Source organism: Mugil cephalus, chromosome 18, assembly GCF_022458985.1.
Source record: "Mugil cephalus isolate CIBA_MC_2020 chromosome 18, CIBA_Mcephalus_1.1, whole genome shotgun sequence".
Lineage (NCBI taxonomy): Eukaryota > Metazoa > Chordata > Actinopteri > Mugiliformes > Mugilidae > Mugil > Mugil cephalus.
In genome coordinates, this window is record NC_061787.1 from 9,664,088 (window position 1) to 9,684,690 (window position 20,603).

Below are 20,603 nucleotides of genomic sequence, written 5' to 3' on the forward strand. Positions count from 1 at the left end.
ACATTACAACAGTCACAAAGAATGGCTTTGTGCATTCGTTTTCACTTTTGAGTGTATTTATAATTAAATACACAACAGTCAATTTAAAAAATATATAAAAAAACTACTAAAATTACACACTAAACTGAGCTAATCGGCTAAATATGTCACAGACCAGGTTTGTTTTGTTTAGATTTGACAGCTACAATTAAACCAACAATCTCCAGATTTTGATTCAACTATCGCTGAATCATAAAGTGAATGCACTGCAAAAAAGGGGGGGCCTAAAAACAAGATAAAAACACTAAATCTGAGGGTAAAGGTACTAAAAACAAGTGAAACTGTCTTGCTGCATGGACAGATAATTTCACTTGACAAGATTTCTTAAACTACGATTGTAAAATGTAGAAATTAGCAAGCTAAACACTTGAAATAAGGAATTCACTCTTAAAACGATTATTTTACACTTATAAATCTAATTTTTTTTTGTCTTTGTAAGAACAAAAGACACGTGAAGTAATGTAAGAGGTCAGTGGAGGAGAATATTTTTTCAGGCTTCATCTTGAAGTGTATGAGGAAAGGCCATGTTCTATAACAATGTATATGGGATGATTTAGGTTATGCTACAACAAGATGATTACAAAAAATACAAGACTGATGCCTTATTATCAGCAGATCTGACTAAAAGAGACAAAAAAAGTAAACTTGAATAAGGAGCAGGTTAACTATGGATGACATTTTTTTTTTTCTTTAAAAATCTTCACAATGCAAAAAAACACAAAAAGATCACTTAATAAAATGTCTCCAAATAAAGCAGCTTTAATACCTCGGTTAAGTGCCTGAAGGTCGATCACAGACGGCTTTGTTCGCCCAGGGTAAGGATGTGGTTGTAAAACACGGCAGCTGGCACTAACAAAAGGCCCAAATCAGGCCTGAAGATGTCTGAACGAGAACGAGGGACCTTGTTTCCAATGGCGCATAGTTTTGTAAGACTTTGTTTCTGCAGTGCTTCGCCCGCTCCCTAACCAATACTTTCAAAAGACGCTAATCCTCTGAAGCATCAGACTGGTTCAGCTACTTTTCAACTCTCTTATTTGAAGTCTTCTCATGAAAATCGATGTGCGCCGCGAGTTGCGTTTCCCGGAACGTTTGTCTCTTTGCGTCCTGCGAGACGTACGGTAAGCGGTCTTCGCGTTAAATTCCTTCAGATTCGGAGGAGCGCTCGGAACCTCCGCGTCAGCGGCGGGACGTCGCGTGATCTCAAAACCCCGCCGAGGTCAGAGGGTGAAAGCCTCTCGGACCTTTCGCAGCAGTCGGCAGTTGCTGAGAGACTCTGCGAGATGGGGATCGCCGCGATAACCAATCGTCCGGCACCCTTTATTTTCCCCCGCAGCCATCAGTGAGCTTATTATCATGTCCCTGTCTGCCGCGCTCCTCTCTGCCCTCATAGCAAACAGGTCTAATTGCGTCTCGTAGCTACAGGCTTGGAGCGGAGGGGAGGGAGTGGGTTTAGATGAGTGATACTCAGTGATGTAAATGGCTGAATAATATGGCGCAGCGTTTGCGGTGGAGCTCTATCTCTCAGCGGTAATCTAGGCCATCGGGGACCCGCCAGTATGCATCATCCCCCATCAATGAGCCTCTCCACTGGTGGGTAATTTATTCAGTGCTACAGTGGTTATTGATAAAGCACTTAAATACAAATTCCCTCCCTCCTTTCCCCGGCTGCCCCGCCGTACGGCGCTCTGTGTTGCAATATCCCAGCGTGGTTCGCGCCGCGTGTTTATCTACTTATTCAGCCCGTGTTGATCTCAGGTGTGAGTCTTTGTTTTCCTCTTCATGGATCTCTGCCTGTTGCTTTCGCAGGAGCTCGCGACGGATCGGTTCAGTCTGACGCCAGCAGCAGTCCTTCGGAGCAGAGCCACCTGGGCCAGTCTCACCCAGGATACCCCATGGGTCCGCAGGTGAGTGCAAGGATAAGAAAACTCTCCGCGCTGCATGTGCGACTGATGGCAATAAGTCTTTCATTGTGTTAACACTTGGAGACAGTTCGTGCGTAAACTGCGATACTCAGATACACGTTTTGGAGAAAACGTAATAAAAGATGTTATATTACACAAAGAAAAACTAAAACTTTTGCACTATATACTATATTCTATAACTATATTCATGTTCTTAATGAAGATGACATTAATAAAAAGATAGAAGAGGCTCTTTATATACAAAAATAATGTGATATTTATATGCGTCTCAAATTCAACCTACATACAGATTTTAAACAAGCACCTTTGCTTATTATTTTTGCCTTTTCACTCTCGAAAACTCCTAAAAACACAAATTTCCAAGAACAACAACCTGCGCGTGTGATTGATAGCTCCTGATATCATCTTTTTTTTAAATTTATATCACACATGCCCATTTAACAAGATATCTCAAACAACACTGACACTGTTTTGTTTGAATCACTTTATTTCTGTCCTTTATGAGGATTTCTTTGTGTGGATCATCAGTCGTCCTTGACTGGCTTAGAATCTCCAGAAATACTTGTGATTCTTCATAGTGTGTTTTTCACCTGCCTTCACACGCATATGAACTTAAGTGACACCCCGTTCTTAATCCATGGGGTTTAATGTGACGTCGGCCCACCCTTAGCAAACACAACAGCTTCAGCTCTAATGGGAAGGTTTTTCCACAGGGTTTCCTCAGGAGTCTGCTTAGGGAGTTTTTTGATCATTCTTCCAGAAGTGCGTCTGTGAGGTCAGGCACTGATGTTGGACTCGAAAGGTCTGAGTCACAGTCTTCATCTAATTCAATCGGGTTGAGGACAGGACTCACCAAACCAGCTCATCCATGTCTTTATGGACCTTGCTGTGTTGCAGTGGTGCGCAGTCATGTTGGGACAGGAAGTGTACGTCCCCAAACTGTTCCCACAAAGTTGGGAGAATGGGATTGTCCAAAGTCTCTTGGTATGCTGAAGCATTCAGAGTTCCTTGCGTGGGAACTAAGGGGCCAAGCCCAGCTCCTGAAAAGCAACCCCACACCATAATCACCCCTCAGAACCCAAACTTCACATTTCCAATCCGATCCAAATTTATTTATAAAGCACTTTAAAACAACCACAGATTACCAGACAATTACGGTAGTCCTGGTAACCTCCAAACCCAGACTGGTCCATCAGATTGCCAGATGGAGAAACATGATCCGTCACTCCAGTGTCCAGTGGCGTGGGCTTTACACCACTGCATCCCACACTTTGCATCGCGCTTGGTGATGTCTGGCTTTGATGCAGCCCCTCGCCCATGGCAACCCATTCCATGAAGCTCTCTACGCACTGTTCTTCAGCTGATCTGAAGTCCACGTGAAGTTTGGAGGTTTGTAGAGGTTGACTCTGCAGAAAGTTGGTGATGGCGTTCCCCATGGCTTCCACTTTGTTGTAATACCACTGTGTGAGGAAACTGTGCTTGGTTTTATAAACCTGTGGCCATGGAAGTGATTGGAATACTAGAATTCAGACTTAAAACTGTACCCAATATGGAACAAGTCCTGTCCACAACTAAAGTGACTTATTTGGTGCTGCTGTTTCGTACTTTACAGTTGGTTGCTAGTGGACGTTCCAGGCTCTGGTTGCCCACACAACTTTTGAGTGAAACAAGAATTAGCCGTGAACAGCGCTGCAGCTTCATCTTAGTTCAGAACCAAAGTGGTGCCCGTTGCTTCCTTGCAGTAAACATGTGGGGAGCTCTGTGTCCTGGTGCTTCCGATTGGCCGTTGTCTCCATCACATTGCCTTGAAGTTGGGATTAGCTCACCTCTGTACCAGCCCGCTTTGTGTTGTGTTTTTTAACCTGCAATTGCTGCAACTCACTCACTTTCATCAACAATTTGTGGTCCCATGCCACCGCAAGCGCTGCTAGTTGTGTACGTCCTTGGAGTAGTTTTTTATAGCTTGACCAAAAAAAAACTCAGCGCTCTGATCAAAGCTAATTGAGTATGATTAATGTGTTTGCAGGACAATTTCTCTGAGGAATTTAGCTGCTTAGTCTGCTTACGTGCAAATTCTTTCAGTGCTTGTGTTGAAAGCACATTAACACCCTGACTGGATGTGACACTGTGGATCCTTTTTAGCTAAAATGTGAAATTGTTAAGTATTTAATCATCACATCATCCTCAGATGTCATTGAGCTGTGGCACTAATGAGCTGACAATACAGGCCTTGTCAAAACAAGCAGGGGAGCAAAGAGACCGAGCCTGCAGCCTTGTTAATAGCTCAATCAGACATTGTCCTATCTGATTGGATTTATTGGCCTGGTGGCTCGACGATGTTTAATGAACATCTATCTCATTAGCGTTAGCTCAGTGTCACCGCACGGCACACAAGCACACACACACGCGCTTTCAGAGCGTCAGGTTTCCTCCACCCCCTTTAATAAGGCCATTCTCCCAGCACTCGGTGTTACTCAGTGACAGTCAATCCTCATCAGGGTAGACAAAAGAGGAAACATGAGACGAGGATTTTCTTGGGCAGGTTTGCAGGGCGAGAAATCCCCTGTGAAATCGTCAATCTGCTAGAGGTAAAAAATGCCCTTAATTAAAAGCACTTCTCTGATTACACACTCCCTGGCCGGCAAAAGCTGATGTTTCGGCAATAGATGAGAAATAAACACAAAAGGAAAAGCATCTCGGAGCAGGCAGCAGTTACAGTCTGAGCCTCGGCAGGCGGCTCTCAACAGTCACCATCTAATATATTAATGCTGTCAGTACAGTCTCTGTGAAGCTAACACTTTTCAGAAACAAAGGCGCTCCGCATGCCATACCCAATTCTCTTGTTCCAGGATCAATATGTTTTGATAGATTCTCGCTCCAGAGCCGGATATTGTTCGAACAACCATTATCCGATGGTAGTTTACCCAACATGAATCTACCTTCCTTCTGTTTCCCACTCGCAGTTTGGATGACAAAAGTCTGCTATCTGGGTGATTATGGGCAATTTCTCAGTGCCAGAGCTGCCAAGCAGATAGAAGGGCCTATTCTCCCCTGATGGGCAGACAGGCAGGGTACCGCATCCAGTCATGAGTGGGGCTGCTTCCCCATCCTGAGCCCAACACACACCCAGTCTGAGCGTCTGTGTGGCCCCTAGGAGACCACTTCTCAACACTCAGCTGTCAGGTCTGCCAAGCACTGTACAGCAGTTTTCCAGCAGCACCTATGGAGAGGAGGAGTGAGAGGATCAGGCGAAAAGCCAGAAGGTGAACTGCCTCTAAAGCTACATGAGTGATGCTCAGGATCCTCGCCAGCTAAAGCTTGTTGTGTGGCGGCAGAGTTCGGCTAATTATGTTCTCGGCAAATTTGCTCTTCAGATATTTATGTGTACAGATGAAGATCGTAATCAGTCTGAAAGTTGCACAACAAACAGCCTAAACACAGAGAGCTCTTCCCTTGTCAGCTGCCTGCTCCTCCAAAGCTGCCTGTAATGATAAATAAATCAGGGCTGCATCTGATAATTGTGGAATTGCCTTTTAATGTTATTCCCTTCCATGTGAAGCCGTCTTTGCTGTCAGGCCTGACAATCTTATTTTGTTTGATTCAGACATGGGATGTTCAAAGAGCGTCTATGATTATGCGCCGCTGCGATTTGAGATTAAATTCAGTTAAAAAAGCAAGATTAAACATATGTCACTTGCTGCTAGCGAACACGTCGCCTTTGTTAGTTTCCTCTGAGGATCCTTTGAGCTCCCAAATTATTAATTCATATTTTTAAAGTTAATGGCAAATGTCATTTTCAATGCTCTCAGAAGCGTCAGATTGTCATTTGTGATGCGCTGTTGTTGCGTATCAAAGCAGGCGTTGAGAAAGAGGAATCCTTTAGTGTCTGCGGGCTGAGAAAAACACGAACAGGTATTCGCTCGTGCCTGAGTGCAGACACTCTGGCCTCGGATCTCTCTTTTCTTCGCGGCCGAAAAGAAACCAACGTGACCTCTTAAACTGTGATCGCATGTGCGTCGGAGCGGGCGCAGGCGTTCTGCACCTCGCGGGGTTATCACAGTGACACGCCTGTCACCTAAGAGCACACCGCTCGAGAGGAGGGCGGGCTCCTCGCACCAGTCAGCCCGTTCTGCATCCCGCGCGAGCTGCACACGCACCATGCAAAACAGAAGCAGATAGCTGACAATTGGAGTTTAAAGGTTTGTGAGCTTAAGTCACGGTGGGGGAGTCAACACAGCGCAGCCGGGCTCGCACGGCGGCGTCCGAAGCAGCCTGCTTTACCGCGGACGCAACACAAGCTGACAATCTACTTTTTATTATTTTATTCCGAACAATTCAATTCCACGTTTAGACGCTAATTTCGTTGGATTTTCAGCATCTCCTGTCCCCTAAACTAAATCACTTTGACGTGCTCGGACGCTGACATAATTTGAAAAAAATGAAACGTAAGTTGTCATTTCCTGTGGATTTCAGCCTCGGTACAAACCTTCCCACTTCTGGCTCAAAACTCTCGATGAAAAAAAAAAAATGCGTAGGTGTGTTTCCCAAACCCACTTTCTCGGAAAATACACTTGAAGAGATCTTCGGCTGTGCGAAATATCTCTGAGCGATACTTCTGATAAGATATCTTTTCCTCTCCGGGTATGACTGCAACGATTCCACTTTAACTAATATGAATGAATGGTTACACGAAGAAAGCGATGCGTTATATCCTTCATCAAAAGAGTAAAGTGCTGATACTTTTTTTTTCTTTTTCTTTTTTTTTTATAGCGCCGTGTATTTCAAGCACATTATACTGTGTTACCGGGGATTTGTTCAGTGGGATGAAACGTAAATCACTCCGAATTTCTGTGAAAGGAAAACTCGCAGCTCTTTCACAGAGATGGGGTTTGATTTCTGTCAGTACCAGCAGCACTAGTGTGTTTTGACTGTCAATCTGTGACACAGCAAAGCTCAGCCGCAAAACAACCGCATTCATCTAAAACACATTGATTAGTGGGGGAGTCGAGCCGGGGACATCTGCTTTAATTCTCGCTATTAAGCATCTCAGGATGTGGAAAGCGTGTATATTCATCAGTTGCTCTTTTTACCCCGTGTGTTACCTCTGGCTTTAGTTTCATCCTCATCTCGTTTTATCGTCTACTCAAGACTAAAAAGGAGTTTTATGCTCTCATTCTGCTATGTTCTTCAGTTAATCCATGTTGGTATTTTACACATAATCACAATCTTAAAAATAAATTTCCATGTTTTTATCTTGCTAATAGGATACTTATTGACCTGTATGACACAATACGCCAGGCAGGATATTACAATCTTTAAATGAAACCTGAAGTGTTTGTGAATAGAGGTCACATAGCTACAATCCAAAGCTTCACTTAAAACATAGGTCTTCAACAGGGGGTCCGCAACCCCTAGGGGGGCCGCGGAGGCACTACAATGGGGTCGCAAAATCTTTGGTTGATTGGACATTTTATATATATATATATATATAAATTTTCCTCTTTTGCACAATAAAACAAATGAATATTTGAACCTGTGTATTATTTGTATAGCTTGATATTGAATGAAAAATGATAATAATCATGTATATTGATAAATAGCATTAGAGGGGTCCCTAATTAATCTCTCCATCAGTTTGGGGTCCTTGGCCTGAAAAACGTTGAAGACCCAATCACCTAAAATAATGATGTATCTTGACATGTGCTGACTGGCCGGTTCATTGGATGCATTTTTGAAAATGCAAACACTAGTCCTTCACTAGATCTTAGCTTCATGACATTTATAATTTTAAACGTATTTTGAAACAGTGTCAGATGTTTTTTTTTTTAATTCTAGGCTGGAATAATAGGAACAACAAGAGCATGCCATAACCTTCATGAAGATAGGATTTAGTGTGAAACTGTTATATTAGAATAGAAATAATTTACACTAGTGTACATATTGACCTGGATGAAGTGAGTGTAGATGAATTAAATTTTAAATAAGCCAATGCCGGGCTTTCATTTACCTTTAAACATAGCAGGTGTGGTGTGTTTTTAAAATAAATTATAAAGAATTTGATTGAGATTCTGTGAATCTTCTATGAATCAGGCGACACACTTGTTTTATTTTGTTAGTGCAAGAAAAGGACTCTTAATATACACATACAAAATGCTAAGACACACCACTCACCAGTAATGTTTTTTTTGTGTGTGTGTGTGTTTGTGTACGCATGTGCCCTTTTGCAGTCTCTCCTCGTGGCTCAGCAGCTGGCCAACGCTGTAGGTGGTGTGATGTCCGGGGCCGCGCCGGGCATGAACCAGCCCATTCTCATCCCATTCAACGCGGGCGGACACCTGGGCGGGCAGCAGGGTCTGGTGCTCTCCCTGCCCACGGCCAACATCCAGAGCCTGGTGGCTGCTGCTGCTGCAGGGGGCATCATGACGCTCCCTCTCCAGAACCTGCAAGGTGAGGACAAGGGCAACGCTGACGAGACGCTACAGAAAAACTTAGCGTTAGCCTGATAGCATCCTTGCCATTTTACTGGCTAACTTAATGTTACGACATCAATAAAAACACCAATGTGCTTGCTAGAAAGTGTATTTTCTTCAAATATGACTTGGGCAATTACGCTATTAGGCTAACAATATGCAGCTTATGATAAAACGACATCTCTCTGTGAAGCTTCCCGTGGTTAGATAACAACTGATAAATATTATTCTGTCGCGTACACAATGATTTATAGATTGCGCCCTCGAAGATGACAAAGAAGAGTTTGTTGTACATTTCTTGCAAGACATGAAACAGTGTTTTTTTTCCCTAATAAATTGCTCTAGTGAGGCCTCGACCAGGTAAGAATCCTCCAGGGGTTTGTGTCCCAAAAAGCAGCCTTCCTCGACTTGCCCAGAGGAGCAGCCATATTAATTACAGGTCAGCGTTTTGCAGTGCAGCGCAAAAGCACTTTATGCCTCTTTCCTGCGCATAAGAGTGCACTGTACTTCGCTCTTTTTTATCTTTTTTCCACCTCATCTGTCCGTCCACATGGCTGTACTTATCTTTGCCTTTTTAAACTTTAATGCCCAAGTGTTCTCTTTTGATCATAGTTGTAAATGGTTTTCATTTTAATGTTTAAAACATTGTCTCTTTTATACCATTAGATTGAGGGATGGATGGGGAAACCGTCAGTCATGAATCTTAGATGAGAGAGCTGCACTAATGTAAAAAGATGCCCGGCCACATGTAAAGCAGTGTGTTTTTAGGATGGAGATTACAATAATGCCGGTGCAGCACAAAGTGCAGCGAAAGGCTGCCTTCATGTGGGGGAAATGGATGGACAGATGCCCTGAGTGAGGAAATGTGGAGGTAGAAGCCTAATGGACACAAACATGCATAAATAACAGCAGCCATCGCTGTGGGCAGAGCTTTTAATAAACCCACATCTATCCGGCGAGCCCTTCAATGTATCCGTCAGTAGTGGACGATAATGGGCCCAGCAGGCCAGTCTGACTCACACTTCAACAGATCCTCTGCCCAGCGCGTGAGGGACAACCCAGAGGCTTCAGTGATCTGATGCTCTGATCGACAAACACATTGTCAGGGTGTCAGAACACCAAAACAAACACCTCTCAGTCATCCGTATTGCCCACTGCCAAACAAACCCAACAGTCTGAATCCAGCGCGCTGATAAAATTCTCCAGCCAGAAGAGATACCGAAAAAAAAAAAAAAAAAAAAAAAACTGTTGGAGAAATGCCTCTGTGGCAGATCTTTTTTTAAGCGTGTGGACTGACAGACTGCCTGTTCGCACGTCCTCTTATCTGAAGGGGATGCATTGAAGGGACCTCCGCGGAGGGAAAGTGACACAAGTCACGAGTGAAGCTAAATGTCTTGACTGTGTCCAGGCCCCTCTGGCCACGAGGCGCTCCTCCACTCTCCCCTGTCTGAGTTCATCACGGCTCTGCTGAATGAGGCCTGCTGGCACAGCACCTCTGTCAGACAACTGCAGCTCCGGCCTCTGCCCTCGTGTCCCCCTCACCACCACCCCCCCAACCCCTCCTAACCCCCCCCTGGGGCTCCAGGCCTGATTAATCACACATATAATACAGTGCAGCGCTGTCGCCGGGGAGCAGTCAGCTCATTTCACAACCTCGGGAGCAAGTGTGCTTTCCAGCACTCACACTGCCGGCTAATTAACGTCAGATCAGGCACAAGACAACGGTTTGCGAGGCTCAGTAATGAGGCTGTGGGAGGAGCCCGGCCAATGGCTGCATTTAAATGTAATGAGGCGGCTAATGACCAGCTAATAAGCCTGATTGTCTCGGGGAACTGGTGGAATTCTTTATTTTACGTATGAGCTCACATGGCTGTAGTCTCACAGTGTTCAAGCTTTCGGTCCAAACAAAGTAATGCACTTATATTAAATTAAATTGGTCGGTAGAGATCGTAGCTATATGTATTATATCATTTTGTGCAGTCTTATATCAAACTTTAATGAAGGAAACAAAATGAAGATGCGAGCTTTTTGATCACGCTAATCAAAGCCGGCTCTGCCAGAGTTAATGTTGACAGAAGGGAACCGTCTGGGACCACTGTGAGCTACAGGAAGGTGCCTCTCTCAGACTGTGATGAATAACTATCACTGTAATGGGGTTGTGCTATAAAGTTGGAGCGGCTGCTTAAATAAAACTGAGCAGCATCTTGTGGCAGACTCAGTAAACACAGGCACCAGTGTAACTGGTTATTTGTCAGAATGATTTATGCCCGCAAACACGCAGTAAAAACAAATTCCCAATGAAACTAAACAAGGGAGAAAGTTATCTTTTGTGACAGAGTGCACACAATTCTAGCTGACTTCACAGAGGCAAAAACTAGGTTGGGTCATGCTAGAGGTCTGTAAATATGACGGCTGATGAGAATGAATAAAAAAAAAAAAAAAAAAAAAAGGAATTATTTTCACATTTTTTAGATGTAAGCACGCACCGACCGGCGCAGACAAAACATCCGCCGACTGTTGTTCTGGATATGATGCTAACTATCTGCTGCATTTTTAATAGGTTTTCATTTCGCATGATTTTCTAACAAGCAAAGTGTGATCACCGTACTTGTAAAACTAGTTGTATCAAAGGACTGTACATGTAATGCTCAATGGGAGGAAGCAGAACAAAGTCTCATCTGTCTGTTCCCCTCGTCTGTGACTCGCTCAAAGGTAATGCAAGAAGCTAGTTTACTGGAGCGCTTTCATATTAATAAGCATATCCCATCTTATTTGCTCTCAGCAGAAAGCCAGGCAGCGCATCACATCAGAGAGCCGAGTTCTAATGGTGAGGTGAGAGCGCTGCTCCTCTGTACTCGTCCGCTGGAAACACAAAACAGCACTCAAGCTTCCTGATAAAGGTCGGCATCCCACTCACCTGCAGTAATGAGACCCCGTGTCAGCGCCAATCAAAGGCATGTCTGTCGTTTTGATGAAAACGCTCAGCGGTGTCGTTCGCGGGTTGCGGGGCTTTTGGCGCGATACAAATTAGGGAAATCACTCTGCTCATTACACCACCAAAGGGTGGGCTCCTGGGGGGGGGGTGGGAGGGGGGGAGCCAAATGTTTCCACACTAGTTAGACATGTCAGAGTGCATTTCTTCTGCCTCAGCTGACTGCTGCTCCTTTAAGAGGTTAGCTCACCGGGCCGGGCCACTGACTTAACCTCTGTCTGCTGTGGGAATGCCTCCGTGTCCCTTTACCCGTTACAATATCAGGGAATTTCATGCATCCTTCCTCTTTTTTTTGGGGTTATAGCTGCAGCTGTTGCTCTTTTTTCTTTTCTTTGCATTTGTTGCAATAAGAAACGAAACAAGCCGCGGCTTGAAGGAGCGTTCAGACAGCGGGAGAGTGCATTAAGAGGACGGGCGCGCGAGCAAGTCCACACTTCCTCACATCAGCATCTGCCATCTTAACACAATAAAGGCCAGACCCATCCCTTCTCCCTTATCGCTGTTTAATTTGAAGCGCTCTCAAGCAGTATGTATTCCACGTCGCCCCTTTAATGATTTAACTTTGCAGCGGTTGTAAGATGACTCGCAGGGGAGAGAGCCGCATTAAATAAATAACAGTGATAAAATGTAGACCTCATACATTTCAAAGCTAATGCAACTAGCGGTGCAATAGGAGCAGCTGCACACAGTCCTGGAGCGGTAATTTGATTGATTTGTTGTGACAGCAGCCAAATAATTGAGAGTGAGAGGTGCTGCCGGAGATGAAGCGCAGGCAGAGGCAGGTTCGCCAGGCAGTCCCAGCAGATACGGCACCCGGGCTCCTCATCTCTGCCATTGATATCTGCCAGTGGTTTATTGTTTGTCTTCAATAAGCAGCTCGGAAACGTGTGGGGTTACCGCCTTTGTGGCGGTTTTGGCGACGGAAAGAAGCTGGGGAAAAAAAAAAAAAAAAAGAATTACCAATCAAAATGTACAGAGGAGAGGGTTAGAATCAAACACGTGAATTTACACCGAGCCCCGGGTTTTACTGTACACGCGCGAAACACACGTGCGCACTCCCGTGAGACGGATTTGTGCGCTGATGTGTGTTTTGAAGGAGAGATGTGAGGAAATTTTACCTCCCGCTGCTTCACTTGTTGCAGACATGCTAATGATTTGTTCTGAATTTGAATTACATGCTTTTCATAATTGCACACATTTCAATACATATATATGTATACACACACACACACACACACACACACACACACACACACACACACACACACACACATATATATATATATAGTCGTGTGTATTTAAATGCGTGTATCGCCTGACATTTTAATGCTCTCTGTCTGGTATAAAACAGTAGTGTCATTTGTCTTAACCTCCTGGCTCTTGATTTTTGTTTCTGCGGATGGTGGCCGTGTCACTCCGGTTCAGCCATGCCACAGGACATCACGGTGCCAGAAATAGAAGGAAAGAAAAGAAAAAGAGAGGGGGGGAGGAGGAGGATGTGTCTTTATGGCGGTGTGGAGGAGGACAATAATATTGTTAATCAGATGTGGCTGCGTCTGCTCCTCCACAGCAAACCCTGACATCTGCCCTCGCTGGTAAACACTGAGAGAGAGGCTTTTTGCAAAACCTCCTGCCATAAACACACGGTCTACAAGACAGTCCCCTCCGCATTACACAGCGTCTGCCTGCGCCGTGCATGCAGGGAGTGTAATGCGTTTACTTTTATGGAGGTGGCAGTAAAGCGGGGGGGGGGGGGGGGGGTATTAGGCAGCCGACTTACAAAATGACAAATTCTGAAATGAGCTTGCAGTTATGGGAATAATCAACATTTTAATCCGGTTGTTTGCTATTCGCTTTGCTCCTCCTGAGCTAAAGCAGGTTTCCCACCGGCTGGTGTAATTAAGTTTTCGAATGAAACGTTCGCACCGTTGGGTTCATTTAGCCAAATTAACTCCCAAATATTGGCTCTTCCAAAATACTCTGCACTCTCTTAATTAGATATTTAAGATTGCTGCCTATATTGATCAAACGCCCGCCACAATTATGAGCAATCAATATTCATCTTTTTATTGTCACAAAGTCCTTCCTCCTTTCCCCCCGTCGAGCAGACCGGCGTAAGGTTTCAGTAAATGAGGGAGTATTGACTGTCCTATAAATTACAATGCGTATTTGTTTCCATGATATTTCAGCTCTCATAAAGTGCTCCCAGTAAAGGCCTCGACCGCTTGGCCCCGGAGTTGTTTTGTCGAAATTACATCTCACTTTTTTTCCCCCCCTTTTTTCCAGCCAGACAGCTTTCCCAAAGATTTGCTAAAGGTCTGCCACATTGCTCAGGCAACTCCCGGAGCTTTCAGCAACAATCCGTAGTCAAGCATTTTAAATGAAAATTGATTTGTGATTTACATGGTCAGTGAGGGGAAAATGAACTTATGAAATGTTGTAAATGAAATATTAGACAAGGTGCAGTGGGAGTGAGCAGACAGAGATGCTAATCTTGTGGAACTTGAATTCCTGCCTGGCAGGACTGGGTGACATTTTACATTTATCTGTGTTCTGCATGAGTTGTAATGTTAATGGTAATTTTATGGGACTGAACCGAAATGAAAATGGTGTTATCACCGATTGCTTCAAATGTGGAATTGTGTAAAGTAGCACAGCTGCGCTGCATCCTTTATTTCCCATTCCCCAGTAATGCGAGTTATTGCATGATCTGTCCTCTGAGGCTGAACGTTGTGTATTCAGCCTGTTTTTTATCAGCCGGCTCTACTCAGAGCGCTTTATATCACACACAGACTGCTGTGTTGATACCCCATTTGTTTGTGAACGTTTCCCACATTTGTTTAGCAGCGTTTGTTAAGGATTTCTTGTGCGTTTCACCTTATTTTACTTGCTTTACATTTAGAGGAATGATCTCAACACTCATTTATGTTCAGTAGCAACATGCCCACTTTCAAAATAATTGTAAATAACATAATAATGTAAAGTAACATACAGCTTTATTGATACAAATCTATCATGGGCTTAATAATACAAGCAAATCAATGTAGCATTACGCTCTAATCAATACTACTTACACTGAGCCCAGATGTTTTAATTTTGTTCGATAGCGTGCGCAGTGAACGTTTCCCATTCCCGCCCCGGCCCCGCGCTCTACGTTTTTATGGATTTCCGCGGCGCTTATTCTTCTGCGTTGGAAAGGAGAAAAGGAACCCAAGAGGGTGCGGAGAACAAACAGAGTGATGCCGCGGCAGCGAGGCTGTGGGTAGTCCGGGAGGCGGCTCCCCGGATCACACAGAGGTCATTTTTAAACACGGCTCTCCGGTCCCCCCCCCCCCGTGCGTGAAACCAAAGAGTCCGCGGTGACATTTGTCAGCAGATGGTGTGGAACCGAACCCCTCGCCAGCGTGGACGTCTCAGCCACTGCTAAAAGCTATCTGTGGTTACTAATTGCTGACCAGGGCCTAATTACCTTAATTAATGGCAGGAGTATCTGGGGGCCAGATTTGTAAGGGTTATTGTGTTATCGGCATCAGCGCGGCTTAAGAGGTCCCGCAGGAGGCCGGAGGAGTGCGCGAGTCCCCTGGGCGCTATTTCTGGACTAACTGCAGACACATCACAGATGGATCCTGTGGCATCAGGACAGGACGGCGTGTTTGGAAAGAGAGGTATCCGTTACTTGGAGATCGTAAGGAAGCCTCGCTAAGTACACGCGAGCCTTTTCTTGCCTTTTTCCTCCTCTCTCTCTCGGTACACAAGGCCGTTTCCTGAATTACACCGCCGTAATTCACAGTGACAAAGTAGACTTAGCACCTTTTTTTTTTCTTTTTTTTTCTCCCACAGACCGTGGTGGTTGGGTGGTGGGGGGGGTTTGTGCAGCGGGCTCTCACTGTGAAATTAGCCCCGCTGCTTTCATTTTCCAGCCGCAGTGAAATGGTTAAAAGACACAGATCAGCCGGTATGAAAATAGAACTGATTCAACAAAAAAATCCGCTGCTGCTTCCTCACCCATCCACCAAAGAGCGACCGCCCCACCCCACCCTTTCCATTTCTCTCTCCACCCCTCCCCCCTCAAACCCCCCAACCCCCCGACAGGCACCTTGTCCGCATCTGAAGAAGGCTTGTAAGTTTTCGGGTGCATACATTTCTTTTGATGATATATTGTCCTGGTGCGGAATTTCATTTACTGCCGCTGCCCTTTGCTGAACCTGTTGCTAGTCAGTGAGCACGATAAGCGTATAAGTAGCATGCTACTTCATTCATCATACATCGTTCTGGGCTCTCAAATATCTCATATGCGATTCAGGAAGAAACTACTAAACCGGCACAAAGGATCCCGCCAGGATCAGCTGAGGTTCCATTAAACGCTGTGTACAAAACAGAGCGCGCTTGCTTCTTGTTATCAAACGCACATTTTCATTGTTGCATCCGCAAAACATTAGGCTTCACTTTGTGGCGTACACATTGTTTATGTAGCAAGGGGGGGAAAATGTATTTCAAGTGCAGTGCTCATGTAGTACATAATTCCATTCACATTGCATTTTGGAGTGCATGCATTTTGAAATCTGTTTTTTCCCTCAGTCATAGTGGCTGCTCTGTGTTGTATTAAACAGCATTAATAATCACAAGAGGCTCAGTGTCACTCAGAAGTCTCCACATCACTAAGGCAGAGACAGTGTTGTGCTGCTGGGCATGTTGTGCTGTGTGAAAGTGCTTACACGCTCCCTCAGACAACCAAAGGGAATAATTAAAGACAGAAGATGGAGGCAGAAGAATGGAAAGCAAATCCCATTGTTTGGGGTTATTTCATCCCACTGAATTTCTTCTTCTCACTTTGTTTCGCTCTCTTCTCACATTCTCCCCAAATGCACTGTGGGTATGTGGCACGTTATCAAAAGCATATGTAAGCGAAGCGGCGCAGCACAGAAGCCCTGTGATGTCCTCCTCATACCCACATTGCCTTTTGATTATTCTACAATCATTTTGTGTAAGGAACGGAAGGCTTAATAACCCCATAACATACAATACTGTAGCCGCTCAGAAGCAGCAGTAGAAGGTGTGTTTTAGACGATTTGCTGCTTGCTCTCTCCTGCGCTAATGGTGTAATCCTTGAATCCCTTAATATTCAAGTTGTTGCTAAAATAATACGCGCTAAAAATTCAAATTTAAGGTGAGCCAGACTCTCCGAGCGACTCCACTCCACTCCATTTCTGGAGCAGTAAATGTAGCCCCTCAATCTCTCTCAGGTTTTACTGTCAGTCAGAGAGCACTCAGTCATCTCCGTGCATCAGGCCCGCAATATTGATTTTTCCACCCACTGAAACAGCCGCATGAACATAAATTTTGCATGAGGCTTTTACTCGCGGCCTCCGCTTTGGTCTGACGACACATGATGGGACCATGAACATGCTGTAATAACCCAGTCTGTCCTGCCAGGCAGACAGGGCCCCTTTTATTTACAAAAAAAAAAAGAAGAAAGAGAGAAAGAAAGAAATAGAGGAAAAAGGAGAGTCGACACCTTCTGGACTCTGAAGGACAAAAGCAAGAGACCCTTTACTTGGTTCCACAGTGTTATGTGCTGTCTGTGTAGGGCTGTATTCCACATAAGGGTTTTGTCCTAAAGAGACCTAGATGCACCATCTAATTTCACTTATTAAATCTGTGAATGTATGCAAAGATCTAGTTCATTTACCATTAATTTGAATTAACTAAGTGTTTTTGGTCATTGTGTATGCATAGTTAATATAATCAGTATATAATAAGTTTATTACCATGTATAGCATATTCATCCACCAGTTTTCTCACTGAAAAGAAAGGGGCTTGTTACAAGAAATGTTCTTTCCATACTGCCGCCTAATGAGATTTTGTCCTAAAGAGCCGAACATGCACCATCTTATTTACGGATTCACAAACATATGTATATAGGAGTTGGTTTTCATTTGAATAGTAATTTTAGAGGTTTTCTACAGACATCTAGAAAACAAGTGTTTTGAGACATTGTATTTGCTAAGTTCATATGGTCAAGTTGTTTCTTTTGAGGGTTTTCTGCAAATTTGCTGCTAACTTCAAGGAAATACAGAAAAAATGTCCCACCTCTTTTATTTTTCTATGTGACTTAAAAAAAAAATGTCCAGATTGACATTCAAAGCACAAAAAACATGTCCAAAAAGGGAATGTCTGTCTATATAAGAGATCTAGTTGCTTTTTCTTCTAATGCTTTCCACCATTATGTACGCATAGGTTATATAGTTACATTTACATTGTTTTTTAGAGGATTAAATGCAAATTTAAACCATTGCAACATCTAGAAAATACAGGCAAAAGAGTGTTGAAGCAGATTTTGGCTTTAATATGTATCTTTTAATTTGTTAACCAGGATTCATGCTGCAAGTGCCACTTATGGTCTCAAGGACACCGTCTAATTTCACAGAATAACTATATTGACTATAGTTACTTAGGCTTGATAACGAATGTTAATATAGTTTGTACCCTTGTTATATTTGATGCATAGAGAGACCGACTGTGTAGCACCTGCACCAAACTTTCAAGCAGAAGCATCGAGTCTTTGGTGAAATTAACGTGTTCAGTCGAATGGTAGACCTTAAACATTATGAACTCACAGCAAAATATCACTTTGCTTCGGATCCCCTGGAACTTTGTCAGGGGCCCCCTGGAGGCTCCCGGACCACACTTTGGAAATCAATAACAAAGCATAACCATCACCAAAAGGGCAACATTATCGAGTACACGGGGATTTTCTTGTATGTGTAACAACTCCATGGAGAGGATTTGATTCTTTGAAATGCTTCCCCCAGAGTGAGAATTCTACAACACTGCTTGATATTGCCTTGCATCACAAACTGAAAGCATTATCTCTGGATCCCTACAAGCGATGTGGTTTACTCTCTAAAATCCTGTGGCTGCGACTCCGCTCAAATCGTAACTGCCTGTACATATATTTTTATATATTTTTCTGCAGGAGCTCTGAAACACTGATATTGCCCGCTGTGGCTCTGAGTAATGTTTTTATTCAGTGGCTCACCAGCTCCTTTTACATTTCATTTTCCCACATGTTTATTCCAGCCATCACCGAGGCAGCAATCTATGCGCCATTTCTTTAAGGTGATTACCAATTAAATGGACTCGCTGGTTGAAGGAGCGTAACATAAATACGTGTTCCAGGTTGTAAAAAGAAAACCCACTAACAACAGCGTGTGTTTGTTAGTTCTGCCCTGGGTGTGTCTTCCAGTTTTACATCAAATAATTAAAGCTGAATGACGAGCAGTGTTGGAAAGTCACATTTACTCAAGTCTAAATGTAATTTCATGCTACTTTGTGCTTTTTGCCTCTGTATTTTTAAGGGAAATATTGAATCATGTGAATCAGCTGCAGTAACTTCCCAGAGTAAAAAAAATTATTTAAAAATAGTACATACAGTAAAGTACCTAAATGTACCTAATGCTAGCACTGTTCACAGTAATGAGTTAGTAACAATTAGGGCTGTCAGTTGAATATTTAATTGCGATTAATCGTATGATCGCCCATAGTTAATGTGCGATTAATCGCAAATCTGTTCTAAATTTACGTGAAAGGGATTTTTTTCTTCCTTTTTTCTTTTTATCAGCATAGGACTGTACTCATGTGAAAATCCAGAAAAGGTACTTCATCTATGTTGTAAACTATCCAGCATGGTCTGGCACTCTGCTAGTGGCATTTTAAGAAATGTCCATTAACTCATTATTATAGCATTAATTTTGACAATCCCAGTAATAATATACTATAATTCTCTATATGCTGTTATATTAAAGCAATCACAAGAGCCACTTATTGCGATATGAGTACTACCTTTGTTAGTCCACATAGGTTTCAAGATTATTTTTCTAAAACCCCTTATAATTCTGTAAATTGATGAGCTGCAAAAAGCTGAAAATGACAGGAATTATTGTCTGGACTCGCTCCGTTCAAAATACATTATGTTAAGCGAAGATCTGCCAGGCCAATGAAATCACTTGGCTGGGCTTTACGCAGTGATGGACAGATAAGAAACACGCTGCTGAGCACCACTGAGTTGATTTGGTTCACAACTAAATATCAGCCTCATTTCATGTCTTGTAAAATATACTGACAGTGAAATAACTTGAACGGTGAACACTTAAGAGCAATTAATGCATGTGTTGTGACGCATTAGGCAAAAATTACGTAATGTATTGCTCTGATTGGCGGTAGCACTATCAAGTTTTATCAATTGAGACATAACTTATGAAATCAGGATGGCTGCTCCCAGCTATGCCTTTCTACAAGTCGTAAGAAATCATTAACGTAGATGCTAAACAATTAAGGAGAGATATTACAGGTGGATAGGGTAAAATTATTTTTAACTAATCAGTATCACTCTTATATTTGAATATGCAAATGAGGAGTTATCTACTTAAATAAGCACTAATTTGCATATGTTTCCAGAACAGAAATCTGAATTATGGCTAAAGTGGGGTTCAAAATTCTTGTTTTATTTTGTTAACATATTAGATTTCTAGGTATTTACACGGGGAATTTTGTATATCTCTGTTTATCACTCCAACACAATCACAAAATACTGTCAACAGTACAAAAACAAAATAGTTTTGCCATGTTTTTAGAAGTAAAATGTTATATAAATCAGTCTCTGAATGCTAAATGAAAAATCTCCTTTGTAAATACCTGCAGAATGTAGTTATGAATACATCTGGAAGGTTTGGTATGTGTGCGCTACCGAAGTGGAGATTTCTGGCTCAGAGTATGTAGAAAAACTAATTTTGAGAAAACAGCCTTTAAAGTTTTACCTTTCAAAATCAAGTACATTTTTATTGGAAACCATTGTGTATCAAAACCAAATCTACTCAAATCCTTGTAAAGCAAAACATATCATAAAATCATATCAACATAAAATATCAAAATATCAGACTTCATTCAAGTATTTAGCATCATCTCCATCTTCATCTCCTTTTACCAAAGACAATTCACAGGCTGGATAAACTCAGATGAATCTGATTTCCCCTCTACTCTCCTTTGTGTATCTTTTCTTTGACTGTTCTTGCTAATTTGAGCTGTAGTTTTCGTCTTAGAGAAGACTTAACAGCATTTTTAAATGTCCCTCACAGATAAAGAGCACAGAAATCGACACCAACCAATGAGAGTTCAAGTTTA

The 20,603-nt window shown here is 43.1% G+C and overlaps 1 protein-coding gene across 4 annotated transcripts in view; it reads left to right on the forward strand.

The window, feature by feature from the left end:
* pou6f2 (POU class 6 homeobox 2) overlaps positions 1 to 20,603 on the forward strand; it is a 76,803-nt gene that overhangs the window by 20,514 nt on the left and 35,686 nt on the right. For all 4 annotated transcript variants that reach the window (XM_047568451.1, XM_047568450.1, XM_047568453.1 and 1 more), the window contains 2 exons: positions 1,846 to 1,943; positions 8,189 to 8,408. In XM_047568451.1, coding sequence (XP_047424407.1) covers positions 1,846 to 1,943; positions 8,189 to 8,408 — 318 coding nt within the window. The remainder of the gene's footprint in view (positions 1 to 1,845; positions 1,944 to 8,188; positions 8,409 to 20,603) is intronic.